The 16,028-nt window shown below is 47.1% G+C and overlaps 1 protein-coding gene across 5 annotated transcripts in view; it reads left to right on the forward strand.

Annotated features, from left to right (window-relative positions):
* FMNL2 (formin like 2) overlaps window positions 1-16,028 on the forward strand; it is a 148,913-nt gene that overhangs the window by 91,681 nt on the left and 41,204 nt on the right. For all 5 annotated transcript variants that reach the window (XM_086615400.1, XM_086615401.1, XM_086615398.1 and 2 more), the window contains exons 4-7: window positions 950-1,026; window positions 3,101-3,184; window positions 4,659-4,811; window positions 15,117-15,225. In XM_086615400.1, coding sequence (XP_086471526.1) covers window positions 950-1,026; window positions 3,101-3,184; window positions 4,659-4,811; window positions 15,117-15,225 — 423 coding nt within the window. The remainder of the gene's footprint in view (window positions 1-949; window positions 1,027-3,100; window positions 3,185-4,658; window positions 4,812-15,116; window positions 15,226-16,028) is intronic.

A 16,028-nucleotide genomic window follows, 5' to 3' on the forward strand; every position in this document is an offset into this window, starting at 1 on the left:
ATCCCGTCCTTTCATCATCTTCACCTCAATAAATGAAATCCTGAGAATTATTAGCTACCAAGTAGTCCCCTTGCTTTTATTGTGGTGCACTGAGAACAAACCCTTTTCCCCTGGTATTCAGAGCATGGTCCTACTTGCAGCAGTGGTGCTCCGTGTCCTAAACATTTATAAGCCCTTTCCAAACACACCGAGTCTGCCTGTGTGGTAACTGGTGGCCAGGTTGGTTGTGAGGTACTGCAGTTCCAAGACGATTATCATTGTCCATCCCCTTCTGCTCTCACTTAGCCTGTTCACAAATGAGGATTTTACCAAAACAAGTGCTCCAGAATAATTTATCCAGTTGTTTTGGTACGTTTCCGTGGGCAGGGAGCCCCAGGCAGGAGAGAAGGGGACAGTCTTTCTGCAGCTGGTTCTACTGCAGTGTTCTACTTCTGCTGTTTTATGGCCTTTTCCCAGTATCTCATTTTGCAGACACAATTTAGCGTGCACAGATTATTAAAGCATGCAGATGGCAGCACACGTGTGTTTCGTTCTTGGCTCGCACCCACAGAGCTGGTAATTATGCAGAAATCACGGCAGGTTTTTTGGTGTGGGTGTCGTGTCGCGAAAGCGGGATTAAAGCACCAGGCTGAGAGCGAAACCCAAATGCTGTAGTTCTCAATGGGGAGTTTGATACTAAAACAAAGCTCGAATTGTAAAGAAATGTTTTATTTATTTACAGGCTTTTAATTTTCTTAATCCTGGAAACTCACAAATGTGCATGGGAACAGAAGTTGTTTTTCTACACGTTTTTGTTGACTGCTGTTGTTGTTGCATTCCTCAGGATTTAGAGGGGTTCTCAGTTTACCTTAGTGTTTTATTTATTCAATCTGCACTGCGTGAGATGTTGCTATTTTTGATAGCATCACGTGGGTCTAATTATTATTTTTGCCTGCTCACTCAATTACAGAAATTCAGAAGACGAGTCCAAGAGTCTACTCAAGTACTCCGAGAACTGGAAATTTCTTTAAGAACGAATCACATCGGGTAAGAATTTTTGAAGATCTCTGGTCTAAGATGTTTGGGGTTTTTTTTACCTCATCTGGTGAATGTCTTTGAGAAAATATCTCTTTGCATGTCAAGCAGTGATACTACTTGATTGATTGATTGATTGGTAAAGCCTGAAGGGCTCAGTTAAGGGGTAGCTGGGCATCTCAGGAAAATAATTCAGCCTTATTCCTTTCATGTTGGGGTTTATCCACGTCTTTGTGAAGGTTGTGAAAAGATTGTGGTTAACTTCTCCTCACCCCAAGTCAGCCAGAGCAGCAGTGAGCATGGTTGTGTCTAGGATAGTAATAGTATTGCAGCTATAAATATATATATAACCCCCCCCATGCTGTTTTATAGCTTTAACATGATGCGGTTCATGAGGCCTGGCTGTGAGTAATGTTACTGGGATTTTACTTCCACAAAGCAGAAAATTCTTCTCAAATAGCGAAATTAAAAGAATCACCAGAGACTTAGTTTTTTACTGAACGTGCCGTTCCCGTCCGCGTTTCCACCGGTCTCACCTCCCTGCTTTGGGTCTCGGGACCAGAAGCCACTTCAGCACTGGTACAGCCAGGAAGTTTTCTTCAGCGCTTTGTTTCCTGACCACACTATGCATCCAGCTCAATTCCATCCATTTTACAGGATGCTGCTCTTATTTTGAGGAAACGAGAGTGTGTTAAACTGTGGGAGCAATAGCTGTTCTCTCTCCATGGAAGCCAACTCCCCAGCGCGGCGGGAGACCCTCCTGCAAGCTGCACCGTCACAGATATTTCCAAAAATCTTCTCCTGCATTCCTTGCTCTGGCTCCTGCTATGTTTTCCCTCGTTTCCCAACACAAAGGATTCCCCACCAGAGACTTAGGGCATCCAGAGCGTGATGCTCTGCAGATTTATGATGGCTCATGGGTGCGCAGAAGGAACCGTGATGTTGCACCAGATAAATAAAGGAGGCTGACAAGGCCAATGTTTATTGATTTCGTTCACTTGGCTGAAAGATGTGTTTCAAAATATGTTTTATAAAAATGCCAGGTTGTTTATTTTAGCAGGAAATAGCAAATGATTTAGAGCCCGAAGACTAGAGTAACTCAGAGGTAGTGAATTCCCACTCTGCTGAGAGCAGGGGAGCCCGGAGCCCCGGTTCCCTCCTGGCTCCCTACTTGTCCCAGTGACACCCAGCCCGCTCCTGTTGGGGTTTCGGCTGCCCTGGTTGGGGTTTGGAGGAAAGCCAAGCTGGGGCTGTGCTGAGGATCCTCGCTCACCTGGGTTTACCCCCAGATGTATGGATTTTCAAACTTTACTTGGCATTTTTGAATTTTTGAAAGCTTCGGAAGATAACAGGCTTTTTCTGAATCGAAGATTATTCTGCATAATTCTCAGGGAGCAAAATTCACAGCAATAAGTTAACATCTTCTAAAAAGAGAAGGCAAAATTACTGTGTCATGTGCATCCAGGATGCCACATCTCACCTTTGATGCTGTTACTCTTGTGCCGGTGTGCTGTCTGGATGCTTTTGAAATACTGCTACGGATCAGGATGTGGAAAAAAAATAAGCCAGGTCCCTGTGCCTCGTGCCCTCGAAGGCGGCTGTAACGGCTGCTCGGCGGTTTGCGCGGCGGCGTGTGCCAGGGAGGAGATGAGCCTGGGTCCGGAGCGAAGCCAGGTGGCAGCCGAGCTCCCAGCACACTCCTGGCCCTCTTGCACCAGCACCACTGCGGTGGGAATGGCACTTCCCAACTGGGAGCTCAGCGCTTAGGAGAACAAACGACCAGTTTCTGAGCAACGCAGAGCACGTGTAGGGTTTTGATGCTTTTGGTTTTGAGTGGAATGTTTTTCCCATCGTAGCGCTGCAAAAAGACTCGTTTCAGTACATTTGTAAAGTCATCTAAAGGACTGTTTTCAAGTCCTCTAGATAATAACTGACATTTTTAAAGAAGTCCTGATTGAGAAAGCGAAGTTTTGCTCAGCAGTGCTGCCTTTCCTGCAATGGATCTCTCTCTAGTTTATCCAACAAGAATTCCAGTAACTACACAAAGCCTGTGAAACACTCTGATGTCTAATGATTTTTCTAACAGATGGGTCAGGGAGTTCCTGAATGAAGAAAACAAAGGCCTGGATGTTCTGGTGGAGTACTTGTCCTTTGCACAGTATGCAGTCACGTAAGTAAGACATGCCTGGTGCTCCCTGGGCTTAGCTCCTGCCATCCCTGCAGAGCAAGAGGGAAATGCCAGGGCAGATGCTCAGCTTTTCTAGCAGAGCTATCCTGCCAGCAGCTTGGTGTAATACCACGTGTGTACCTTAGAGCGGAGAAAATGGAAATGTTAATCCAAATCCATTGGATCATAACATGTTGCAGAGGAAAAAAAACCCTAAATTTAAGCCTTGAGATTATTTATCTCTTTGGCTGCACTGACATGTTTTTTAGCTTTGGCCTCTGACTGTCGTAGGGATACAGTCATCGGCATCGTGCGCGGTGGTTGCGCTGCAAGACAGCAGTAGGAATTTCAAGGTGATTTTGCAAGTCAGGAAGACAATGAAACAAGCTTTTTTTTTTTTTTCTGGTTAGCTGAGAGTCAGATTTTAGTCATTTAGGTAATAAATCATTACATGTGCTCTATTAAAAACAATAGGGAAAAAATTAGCTTTCATTAGTCGTGATATCACGCAATTTGAAATAGGTGTTCAGCTGAGAGTCTTGTTTTAAATATCCACAGGCTTTCACTTCAGGATATTGTAGCGATAGATTTTTGTATAAAACTGCACGAAAAGAAGCAGTAGGTTAAAGATACTGTTGCAGTTAGGAACTCAAGCTGAGCACATTTGATTTTATTTTTAGCAAAGATGCCATCCGATGCGTATATACCGTCGCACAGAAAAGAGGTTTTTTGATGGGGTTGCAATAAAATTAATGAAGGAAAATTATATGTCTTAAAATGTTACTAACACTGGAAAAAACTGTGCACAGCAAAAAGAAGTGTTTGTATAAAGACTTTCTTCCTAAAATTATACAAATGTGCACAAGCTAGCTTGCTGGGTTTTTCCCCTCTCCAACGTGGTAAACATGAGTAATAACCTCAAAAGCTGTAAGGGGAACAAGGAATTTTTGCTTGAAATAGCGGTACAATGGGCAAGGACTCAGAAATCAAAGAAAATCTGTAATGATTGTGGTAATGTGTTACATGTGCTGGGAGGTTCGTGAGGGCCAGCAGGCCAGTGTGAACCCTCGGTCCCGTATTGATGGAGGAAACTGAATTAGTACTTGCACAACGTATTGATTTACTGAAATAAAACGGAGCCAGCTTTAAGCATTCTCCCTCTTCCCTTCAAGGCAGGGCTATTCATCAGCAAAGCAGCCAATATTGTATTTATTTTACATTGAAGTAGAGTAACGTGTAGCCGTTTGATCCTTCTGAAATTGAGTGCTTGTGTGGTTAGCTGCTCCCTTTGTCAGGCTCCAGGTTTGCTGCGCTGTGCGTTCGGAGCAGCCGAAGGGAAGCTAGCCTGCGTCGCCTTCCTCCTTTCTTTTTGTAATCTTTTGGCACCTACTGAAATCTGCAGGTGTCGAACAGGAAGGAAAATGCTATGTGCATCTTTTCTCTCCGACCCGGCGTTGGAATTTCTCTTTCCTTTCAGGTTTGACTTTGAAAGTTTGGAGAACAACGTGGAAAATTCGATGGACAAGTCCAAACCTTGGAGCCGATCTATCGAGGACCTGCACAGAGGCAGTAATTTGCCCTCACCGGTTGGCAACAGCGTCTCCCGCTCCGGCAGACACTCGACTTTACGGTACGGAGTGACATCGGGCAGTGGGGGACCTACAAACAGCGAGCGCCCGAGTGAGAAGAGTCAGTGTGGTTTTCCAATCAGAATATTTTCCATCTTCCCTCTTTTCACGGTGTAGGATTGACATACGTAGGAAACGTGTCGTTGTGCTGGTGGTTTGGAGGTGGAAAGAAGCGCTGAGCTGTAACGCGGGGCACCGCTGCACGGCGATGGAGGGCGATTGAGGAAGAGGCAAAAATAACTCTGCCTCTTTCCGATGGCAGAATGATCTAAGGCTGCACGATACGTTTCCGTCAAGTACAATGTGGTTTGCACAGAGGAAGCAATTCCTCTTCTCCAAAGAGTGCCTCAAGGTTTCCATGGACCCAGCCAGTCTGGGGCCCTGAGCTGGTGTCTCGTCCAAAAAGGTCTCTTCTAGCAGCACGTTCCCTCCATGCTGCTATGAACAAGATTTTTATTTTTTTTAAAGACCACTTCCACCCTTCAAACCAGCTGTAAATACTAGCACTGGCCCAGGCTTTACTGCAAAGTCTCTCTTTCTGAATACTGGGATTTTTTTTTAGTTTGTGGAAAAGGCAGGATCACATCCCAGGACTGACTGGCAGTCAGCTCTGTTACGTTCCATCGATGCTTCGCTATTCTAAAACATACTAAACATCACCTTCAGCCTGGCAGCTGTCACCCAGGGCCACAGCTCAGGGTGCTGAATGGCATTGTACTCGTCCGCTTTTTGACTTTTTGTGACTTTTGTGGAGTTTTGTTACATCGTACTGTGAGCATAGAGGAGTCCCAAAAAGATGGAAGTGGGGAGGACTTGCAGTTTTTTCCTGCATCTTCCATTCGAGAGTCAGGTTTGGTTTGTCAGTCAATAGTAATGTTGGCTCTTCAGATGATGTTAAGTGGGTGCCTTCCACCTCCAGCCGGAGGTGTTCCAGCGGATACCTGGAAGATGTAGTTCACAGACCTCAGGCAGCGGAGAGGAGGAGACGGACACACAGTTCTGGTAAAGAGATACAGGCTGTGGAGTCCAGCACAGTCACTTCACCAGTTGTTTTTTGTTTTTTTTTTGATGTTGCAAAGGTGGTTTTAGTTTTCTTTGAGCTTTAATCACTATGACAGAGAAGAGGCAGGGTCTTGTGCCTGCAGGAGGATGTCTGATTCTGCTCTCTGTCTTTGGGAGGCGTGCTTGTGATGAATTATACTAAAAATGCGTAAGTCAGGTGTACATTACATGTCTCTCACATTTTTTCTCTTCGTTTCCTTCCATCCTTTTTGCTTTTTCACATCCCCCTTTATTCCTTACCTATTTTATTTTCCTTTTCGACGTCTCCTTCCTCGCATCCTTCGTTCCCCTCCCTCTTCCAACCGCTCTTCTCCAATTCTCTCTCGCATCCTTCCCTCCTCCGCTCTCATCTGCCTTTCACACCCTGTCAGATTGGTTTCTCTGCCCGAGCACCTTCAGTTCAAACACCACCAGAGCTGCTTTTCAGCCAACTGCCTCTGGAGCGGCTTCACTTGGCGCTCTGCCGATGAGGCTTCGAGCCGGAAAATCCCGTAAGTCCCGGGCGCCAGGTCGCCGCAGCACGGGCGTGCGGGGCATGGGGCCGCGGGGCTGGCACGCACCCCATGCCGTATAATCTGGTAGCCATACGTCTCGCTGGAGCATCGGGGCGAGCCCTCAGCCTCCAAAACGTGTGGTTATCACATTATAACTTCAAAGCGTAGTTCGCTTCCGTAAAGTGGGATTTTCTAAGAGAAAATAAAATGTTTTACTCAGAACGAGATACTAGTTTTCTGTATCATATTGCAAATAGTGTATTAGTTTCATGCATAAGACGTAGAGCCCTTAGTCATTGTCCAAGTTATTTTGTCTTTTTTATTACAAATGGGGACTTTTGCTCGTATCCAAAATTGGCACAGAGTTGTAATGCAGTATGATGGTGTTTTTCGGCCAAGTGCCCCCTCCTGTCTGCAGAACCATCTTGGTACTGAGGAAACTTGGGCAGAAACTGCCCGACAGTTACGTGGAATTAGCATCTTCGGCTTGTGTTTCATAAAAAAAGCAATTCTGTGTTTTAAAATGTGTGTTTTTTCAACAGCTCGGGGCTATGCGTGTTAAAAAAAGTAAAAGCTAAAAGTAGGTGGGAAGTTTTTAAGAAGGTTTGTTTTCTTTTATAATTAGTAAATATTGGATAACTGAAACAGAATCTTTTCCTGAGAGCAAGCTGGGTGCTCATCAAAGGAGGAGGGTGTGCAGGATGATGGTTCTGGTCAAAACCAGGAGGTTTCTTCCCTGTCACTGGGTAGACAATGTGTCTGGGACGTGTGAGGACCCAGAGTTTCTTCTGTGTAGAAGCTCCTCTTCTATCTTTGTTATAAAAACTATTAAAATGGAGAGAAAGGAAGGAGCAGTCCTCCCTCTTGGATGAGAAAGGAGGAGGCTCACAATCTCAACAGGGTAATTTAAAATTCAGGAGCTGGACTCATCCCTGCTATGCCATAGCAGTGTGAAAAAGGAGAACAGATTTGCCCTGAATTCCTCTTTATTAAATAAACAGCAAGAAGATGTGGAGCGACAATGTTTCCTGCCAGCTTTAACGCTGTTTTTTCTCATTTTTGGTGCCGGTATGGCTGTGGCACGGCACCAGTTCTTCTGCCTGTCCTCGGGGTTCAATCCCTGTAAACCTGCTGTAGCCCTCAGGACCCTGCACAGTCCCACCTAGTGTTCAGTGGACGCGTTATTTTTATATTCATTAGGTATATTTTATATATTTATATAATTTATATATTTATACAATTCATATGTTTGTATAATTTATATATTTGTATAATTTATATATTTATATGATTATAGCCAAAGGTGTAGGAGATCAGCACAAAGCAGGGCTAGGAAGTCGTGGCAGGATTTGCCCCTTGCACGCTTGCAGAGATGGGGCAAACCCATCGCACCGCAGCGAGCCGTTGGCTTGCAGGCGGCCAGGGCGAGCTTCCTGCCGTGTGAACTCCCGCACGGAGGCTCCGTGTCCCATCCTTTGCGTGGCTGAGGCTATCCGTTCTTAATTGGGACTTTAACTGGCTTCCCATAGCTCTTTTCAGTCGTGCTAAGCCCTGCCAATTCCCTGCTCACTGGGTTTCCTTGGCAACTGAGGGTTGTTGTGGTTTTTGTTGTTTTTTTTTTAAGAGGAGGCACAGGGATTTGGGAAGCAAACACCAAAATGAGGGCAGAAGGATAAAAACGAGGATGAACCTTTGGGGATTTTATTGCTGCTTTTTTTGGGAGAAAGAGCATTACTTTCACATAAGAGTCATACTTTCCTGTCAGATAAATATTAATGCAGACTTTGTAGCATCCCAGCCCATTAGAAATTCCCTTTCTTCTGAATCAAATACTTTTTTTATGTTTTTACGTGAATTGAACTGAGAAACTTCATTTCTTTCTTCAAAATCTACGGAGTCCGTAGTGAGAGAGTGATCCAGGAGAATGTATCTTAACCCATAAATGGACTTTGACTGCATTCAATAATTGGATTCAAATTTGGCACTTCTTAGGCTGCAGAGATTTGGACTTTCCATTAACACTTTCACTGCTCGGGGACCAGCTGACTTTGTCGTCATAATTGTTGTCAGATACTTGCTAAGTTAACAGACCATATTTTCGAGCAGTCAGTTGTTGGTCTTGTAATTCTTCTGGTTTCTCTACCTGAAGACCACGATTTTTCCAGCCCCTGGTCAGGCAGTGGTGTCCCTGGCAGCAGAGGGTAGCTCCACTGGTTTTAGTGCTTGTGGGAGCCACCACTGAGCACAAGCTCATGCTCTTCCCCTCTCTGGGCCTTGTCCTCTGCAGAGGGGTTCAAGTTCAGGGTCCCCACGTCCAGCAGACCCAGCTTGCAACTTGCTCTAAGAGGAGATCAGAGAAATCCAAAGTTTGCAGGAGGTGCCAAGACCTTTCTTTTCCGAAGTCTCTTTCTGCTGTCACAAGGACGTTTGTATTACGAACACCACCGTTTACAAACCACCACCACCAAAATCGCAGAAAAACAGACTGAAAACCACCAAATCCCAATGAAAACCAGGAGCCTCAGCCCACGCAGAGCTGGGCGAGCCGCCAGTGGGGCGGTGAGGTCCACCCTGGGCTGTCCTCTGCTCTCATGGCTCCTACGTGGAGGCAGCCAGCGTAGACAAACGAGGGCATGATATTCTTTGGCAGATAATGAGATAAAAATGGTGAGAGAAACCAGCTGTAACTGTATTTGTTGTTAACACACTGTTGGACTGCGCATGTGTCCCTGCTTTAAACACGAAAGTCCTCTCATTGAAGTTGGTGGGGACGGCAGGAGTTTGTATTGAGGTTTGTGCTCACTTACCATGGTGGAAAGAGCTTTTATTTACTTTGAGTATCCCCTTTTCTCGTGTCGGTGTTTTAATAGCCCATCTGTGGGTCTTCAGTGTCAGTGTGAGCTCTTTTGCACCAGAAGACGCCCTTGTGTGGTGCATTTTCTAGGTCTTGGTTGTTCAAAGTGCTGGATGAGTCCAGGACACTCTGGACATTTTCAGCAGTTCTGGCTGATCACGTTACCAAAGTGACGTGGACAGGGAGGCAGGAGCAGTTTAGCAAAGTTGATTTCTTCAGGCTGGCTGGGCTGAATGGTCCTTCTCACCGTTCCGTAGGAGCCTGGTCTCCAGAGATGCCACGGCGGCACCTTTACAAGCACTGAATCAAGTAAATTGTTAATAAATTGAATAAAAGTGATGAATGGCTTATTCTTGAACAGAAATGTACTTCTGTTAGACCTGGGTGAGAAAAAGAACCTTAAATCGTACTGTCTATTTCAGCACAGGTTCAGCCTCAGTTTTAACAGTGGCTTTAGCCTGGATTTTAGTGGTCGTTGGTTTTTGCACATGGGTTCAATGTCCCGCCTGTGGGAACGCCGGATCCTGCCGTGTCCCCCCAGCCTCCAGCAGCAAAGGCCCAAAGCTGTGGAGCAGCTCCGTCCCACGTGTGACATCCCGTACCCAGCACCGGTGGTGGGCAGCAGGAAAGCATTACGCGCTGCAGGAGCTTGCCCGTGGTCAGGTTTTCTGTTTCTGCTTTTTTCAGAAGTAAGGTTTTATAGTTCTTCTTTAAAGGAGGGGCAGAGGAAATAAAAGAGGAACCATCTGAATTTAATTACCAGGATAAATATACTCGTGGTGACATAATCTTTGACCTGCAGCAGACAGGAAATCAAACCCAACAATTCGTGCAGATGCTCGGATCAGCCTAACGTTTGGTAACAAGAAATGAAATAAAAGCAAAAGAAGATCATCCACCCTGGTTTGGCTCGTGTCGTGTAAAGGGAGGTGTTAGAGCTACTGCTGGTCTGCCCTGCCTTTGGGAAGGAAACAAATAACATCAGGGGTCGTTGCAATTGCCTCTGAACCTTAGTTCCAGTGTGCAGAGTCGTCGTAAAAGAGTTTCTGTCCAAAAAAAAATCCTCATTAATTCTTGGCATTCATGTCTGTGCGAAGAAATTTGCATCTGTTGAAGGGAAGTGATCTGAATCTAGGGCAGAATCCCATCTGCGCTGGAGATATTTTCTCTGCACTGCAGCTCTCCATTGCATATTCCACACCCGTTTCTCAGCCTAATTGCAAACTGGCGTGGGTGGAAGCTCTGCCAGGCGGAGGGTGTGGGCTCTGAAGATCACTGGTGATGCACGAGCAGCGTGCAGCCAGGGGCCGGGTGTCTGGTGAGGGTCATCGTGGCTTTTGGGCAGAGAGTAGGACAGCTGCCTCGGACTTCGCCTGTTTGGCTGGTGGTTGGTATGAGGATCCTCCAAGTGAACATCTCCAGGCTTCAATCTAGTGGTTTTCCTGGCTGCGGGCAGGTAGTGCCATGCAGGATGTCTGCAGCCCTTGTTGGGTTTCTGTGGGTCTTGTCCACCTCTTCAGAAGAGACAAGTGTTGTTTTCACTTCAGACCTTCCTTCTGGTGCCTGCATTGCTCTGCAGAGCCAGGATTTGCCCAGAAAGCCATGCGGGTAGTGAGAGGTGGAGAGGGGAGCATCGCTCAGCCTGGGAAGACTCCGTCCGGGTGGCTTGATCCCAGGCTGAGTTCCCGGGGAGATGGGACCCAGGGTGCTCTGGGGTCCTGCTGCATCACACAGTGTCCTTGCTCCCCGATTCCACTTCTCCTCACTCTCCAAGAGGCTGGAAATGCCAAATTCTGGCTCTGTGGTCATCTTTTATTACTTTAAGGAGACTTGCTCCCTTTTGTACAGCTGACAAAACTCTGCCAGATGTTTAAAAGTGCTCTGAAATTTAAGGAGTCAATACACCAGGCACTGAGAAAGGCTTTTTTTTTTCTTCTATCAGTGGCATGATGAAGATCTAATTACTCTGGTTATTTAAAATTTAAAGGAAAATAATGTATGCAGCTTTTAGTAGTTTAAACCCGAGATAAATCGTTGTGGGCATGGTCTCTGTATGACTAGAAATGACTTTTAAATCCTTTTATCGCAGTGTTTTTCATACTGAGTTAAATGAATGTATGGAAATACGCTAGGGCAGCGTGGTTACACGTTCTCCAACAACACTGGCAGTGCTTCCACACTTCCCAGTTCAGACTTCATGTAGGATGCCCGGTTAAAGGTGGCACTGCTCCTATTTGGTCTCAGGACAGGAGGTTTGGAAGATGGATGAGTCCTCGAGTGCGGGGTGTGCACGTGGGCAGTGAGCCCATCCGCGGGGACGCAGGCAGGACAGCCCCGGCTGGAGCTCCCTGCCCGCCCCTGTTCCCACCAGGAGCAGCCAAAGTGTCCCGGAGCCCAGGCACGTGGTGCAGTGCAGGTCCCATCCAAAGAGCTCGTGGTGACTTGGGGCCGGCCAGGCCGGTGCCGCAGCGCGGGAGCAGCCTGATCCTGTCCTGGTGCTGCGGGGCACAGCCCGTGCCCCTCCTCGGGGTCTGCTCCCCAGAACCCACCTCCCCTGCTTTCACCGCTCGCCGTTCCCAGGCAGAACTAGGTCATGTTTCCCGCAAACCTGAAATCGTCTGGAGTGCCCTGAGCTGATTTATGCATTCATATGTACGGGGGAAGAAAAATCCCAGCAGTTCGACTAAATTCTTTGAATTTTGGGGTTTCTTTTGTCTTGACACTCCTGGAAAAACGAAAGCAAAGGGAAGGAATTGGTGAAGCCCGCGAGTCGCCGGCTCTCCGTGGGCAGGGTGGTTTTGCACCGCGCTCCGGAGCGCGTGGCATGTTCCACTCTCATCCCGCGCTGGAGCTGCGGAGCGGGGAAGGCTCCTGCAGGCGGGCACAGCCAGGGCACTGCGGTGGGCACCGCTGGGCTGTGGGCACTGCGGTGGGCACCGCTGGGCTGTGGGCACTGCTGTGGGCACTGCTGGGCTGTGGGCACTGCCCGGCGCACGGTGCGCTCGCACCAGCTGGGTTGTTCCTTCTGTTTTGTACATCTACAATGAGAAAATGTGCAAGTGTGTTCTTTGGGTCAGAGAGTGAGCTAGTGAGTTAGAATAAAATATCTGTTCTTACTTGTTCATGTATTTATTGTTAATCTTTTCTATTCTTATTAATAGCATTAATTGCTGATTTTAAAAGCTGCATCTCTTTTTTTAAACAAAACGAGTAGTATGGATTAGGCAAGTAACTTGCACAGTAGCATTGGCCATAAACAGGGCAACCCCCAAGGGCACTCAAAACATGCAGAGGAAAGAAAGAGGAAAACTGAAGCGTGCCAACACCGAAGCTGTAGCTCATGCCCTCTCTGACGTTGCCCAGGAGCAGAGGTTTAGAGCTGGGGAAGCTCAGAGCACTTGCTCAGCACGAGCAAAGCAGGTACCCGGTGATGTTCCTGCTGGTACGTGCTCCTGCTTCCAGCAGTCTGTAGATTTAAGCATCCTGATCTAAGGATTGTATCTCGTGTCTGATGGTTCTTGATGGATTTTTACCTCTGCAAATCGGTGTAAATGCTTTTGGAGCCTGTGCCAGGCTCTGGGCTCCGGAGAAGTTGTGTTGAAGAGCTCCAGCTCTCCGGAGCACTGTGTGGAGGAGTGCCTCGAAAATTACCAGGTTTGCTTTGATCCTGTCACCTCGTAATTACATGTGGTGCCACATAGTTCCTGTGTTACGAGACATGATGACAGATCATTCATTCCCTATTGACTCCCTCCATGCCACTCATACTTTCTTGGAGTGTTGGGATAGTTGCCTGGAAGCTCTCCGCTCCCCAGCCCACCTCGCCCTGCCTCGGCGTGTGTTTGCAGCTGTGCTTTGAGCCATTGCTGGGTACCAGCACCGATTCGTTTAGCTCCTGGTTAGGGACTGGAGTGGGAGCTCAGGATGCTGTAATCCAGCAGCTTTCCCCTCTGCAGTTGTTTTCCCGAAGCAAAGGGAAGAAAAGCCTTCTCCTGCATGTTCTCCAGGCTGCGAAGGCGGCACTGGCAGGCGTGAGGCCAGCTGTGGTTTTCCGAAGAAGCCTTGTTTTTACTGGAGTTGTGTTTACTCCACCAGTGAAGCTTCACCTATGAATTTCTCTTTCCTCCCTGGTGGAGTTGCTCTTTGCGTAACAAATGTCAGAATTTGCACATGCATCCCACTATTTTTCTTTCTCTCCTCCTATCAGCAGATTTTTATTCTTCCTTCCCCCATTTTCAGACCTGAGTGTCATAGTTGGAAACGCAAAAGGATCTCTGTGCCGTTACCTCTGAGCCGATGCCCTTCTGGTCTCTGCTGTCACCCACATAGGTGTAAATCAGGAGCAAATCTCTGGATGCTGCAGCCCTGTGATTCATGGAGAACCTGCCTGGACCTTTTCTCCCAGCTATTTTTACGGTGTAAATTGGGGGAGCAGGATAAATAATGTGTTTTTCCAACCTCAAACACCACCCTTTGCCTTCGATGCCAGCATCGCCCGCGGTGCCGCTGGCTGGGGCTGCTCGGGGCAGCGTGCGCAGTGTTGCACAGCCCCTCCGTGTCCCTGGCACGGACCCCCCATGCTTGGAAGGGGCTTGTCCTGCACCGCGTGCTGGTCCCGGCGCTCGCCAGGGCAGTGCGGCGGCACCGCGGACACCATTGGCCGATGGCAGCACTTAGTGGATCACTGTCAAAAGAGTTTCTTGGCCATAATCATAATCTTCTCGTTGCTCACTCGATTTCACGTGTGTAAGGACATAGAATCGTGGAATCATAGAATGGTTTGGGTTGGAAGGGACCTCAAAGACCATCCAGTTCCAACCCCCCTGCCATGGGCAGGGACACCCTCCACTACACCAGGTTGCTCAAAGCCCCATCCAACCTGGCCTTGAACACTTCCAGGGATGGGGCAGCCACAGCTTCTCTGGGCAACCTGTGCCAGTGCCATACATGTATGTTCCAGTGCCATACATGTATATCATATGGCAGCCCGTCTCCTTGTCTCCAATTTCCTGTGCTCAGCGCACGAAGCATGTTTTTTTCTTAAAGAAAATAAGCAGTATCTCAGGAAGAGCCGAAATGTGGTTTTCATTTACTATGCCATAGAAATGACAGATTTAAAGATTTCCCTTTGTGTTTATTCCATGTACTCGTTTAATTGAATTCAAGATTGATTTACCACTTAGGGGTTACCATTAAAATAATTAATGCCTCTGTTCTGAGGAGAGTTCCTAGGGGCTGTATTTTCCTCAAATAATTTGGAAGGCTTTCAGAAAGCTCAGCTGCAGAATAGAAGAGAAGCACCATTCTTAAATGAAATGCAGCAGGAATTAATACATTTGCTGATGCCTGTGAATGTTCATTTCCATTAAAAGTCTGGGCTGTTGCTCGTGCGAAGTAAAGTGCATGGAAAAAAATACGGAATTCCTCCTCTTAGAATGAATCATAGAATCATAGAATGGCTAGGGTTGGAAGGGACCTCGAAGATCATCCAGTTCCAACCCCCCTGCCATGGGCAGGGACACCCTCCACTACACCAGGTTGCTCAAAGCCCCATCCAACCTGGCCTTGAACACTTCCAGGGATGGGGCAGCCAAACTTCTCTTGCGGGTGGGTCGTTCTTTATCCCACTGCATGCCATGAGAGCTGGAGGTACCTGGCTTTGGCTGGGTCACGCTGCAGCTGGTGGCATCCTGGGCATCTGGAACTTCCTTTGCTGCCAGTGTGAACAGCCCGTGGCTTTTTTTCTGCTTTATTTGCCTGTGTGTTGTCCGATGGTCATCTGCTCTGCAGGACGGAAGGATGTCTGCCTTTTCCCCCAGTGGAGGGATGTTTCCATTCCTTTAGTCTTGCCACCTAAAGCTAGTCTTGTGATTGATGAGAGCTGTTTTTGTTTGCAGGTATAACACCTTGCCAAGCCGAAGAACACTAAAAAATTCCAGATTAGTGAGTAAAAAAGATGACGTTCACGTCTGCATCATGTGTTTACGGGCCATAATGAATTACCAGGTATTTCCCTTTTTGTTCTTTTCGACCATGTAAATATTCTGTTGGGAGCGGGGAGGAAAAGGTTAGGGGTGAATTGTGAAGGTAAAACTGAGGTGAAGGTTTGAATTCTTACTCAGGCAGTGTAAAATAGTCCTTGTGAACTTGGGAAGCGATGTAACATAGTCCTTGTGTACCCACACGGATGATTTAGTACATGTGTAGATAAGAGCATGTGCATATCAAACTGGTTCCTCTTTGCAGTGATGGACACAACTGGCTTTAACTTATTAGACATGCAGCTGCACAACTGAAGTTACAGTTTGTCTCAAAATTCCGTACTAAGGCTTAGGAAATAGGAGAATTTTTCAGAAGAGCTATAGGCTGATGGAAAATCCAAGCTTTGGCTCTTGGTACATGGTCGTCACGAGGCAGTTGCGATAACTGCAAGTCAAAGAAGAAACCAGACCAAAGCTAATCCTGTTTCCATGAGTTTCTTTGCTCATCAGTGGGATGCTGTGGTCATAGGACATGCCCAGATAGCCTCAGAGACTTGGGATTTTTTGCTAAAAAAGTGACAGCTAAAAGTCACGTATTTCAGAGAAAGGCTATAATATAGGTGAACACCTTCATTACGTCTTGTGTGGTCGTACGAGGTGTTTCTAATGCATATGTGAACTCTGCCCTCGGGGATACTAACTCCCTGGGATTTACAGGATGCCGTACCTCTGATGGGAAGGATGCAAACAACAATCCTGTGCTAATAACCAGTCCGGTATTTTCCAAAACAATTCCTTTTTTCATTTTTGGAGGGCAAAGCCAGCAGT

The sequence above is a fragment of the Tauraco erythrolophus genome, chromosome 8 (assembly GCF_009769465.1).
Source record: "Tauraco erythrolophus isolate bTauEry1 chromosome 8, bTauEry1.pri, whole genome shotgun sequence".
Classification (NCBI taxonomy): Eukaryota; Metazoa; Chordata; class Aves; order Musophagiformes; family Musophagidae; genus Tauraco; species Tauraco erythrolophus.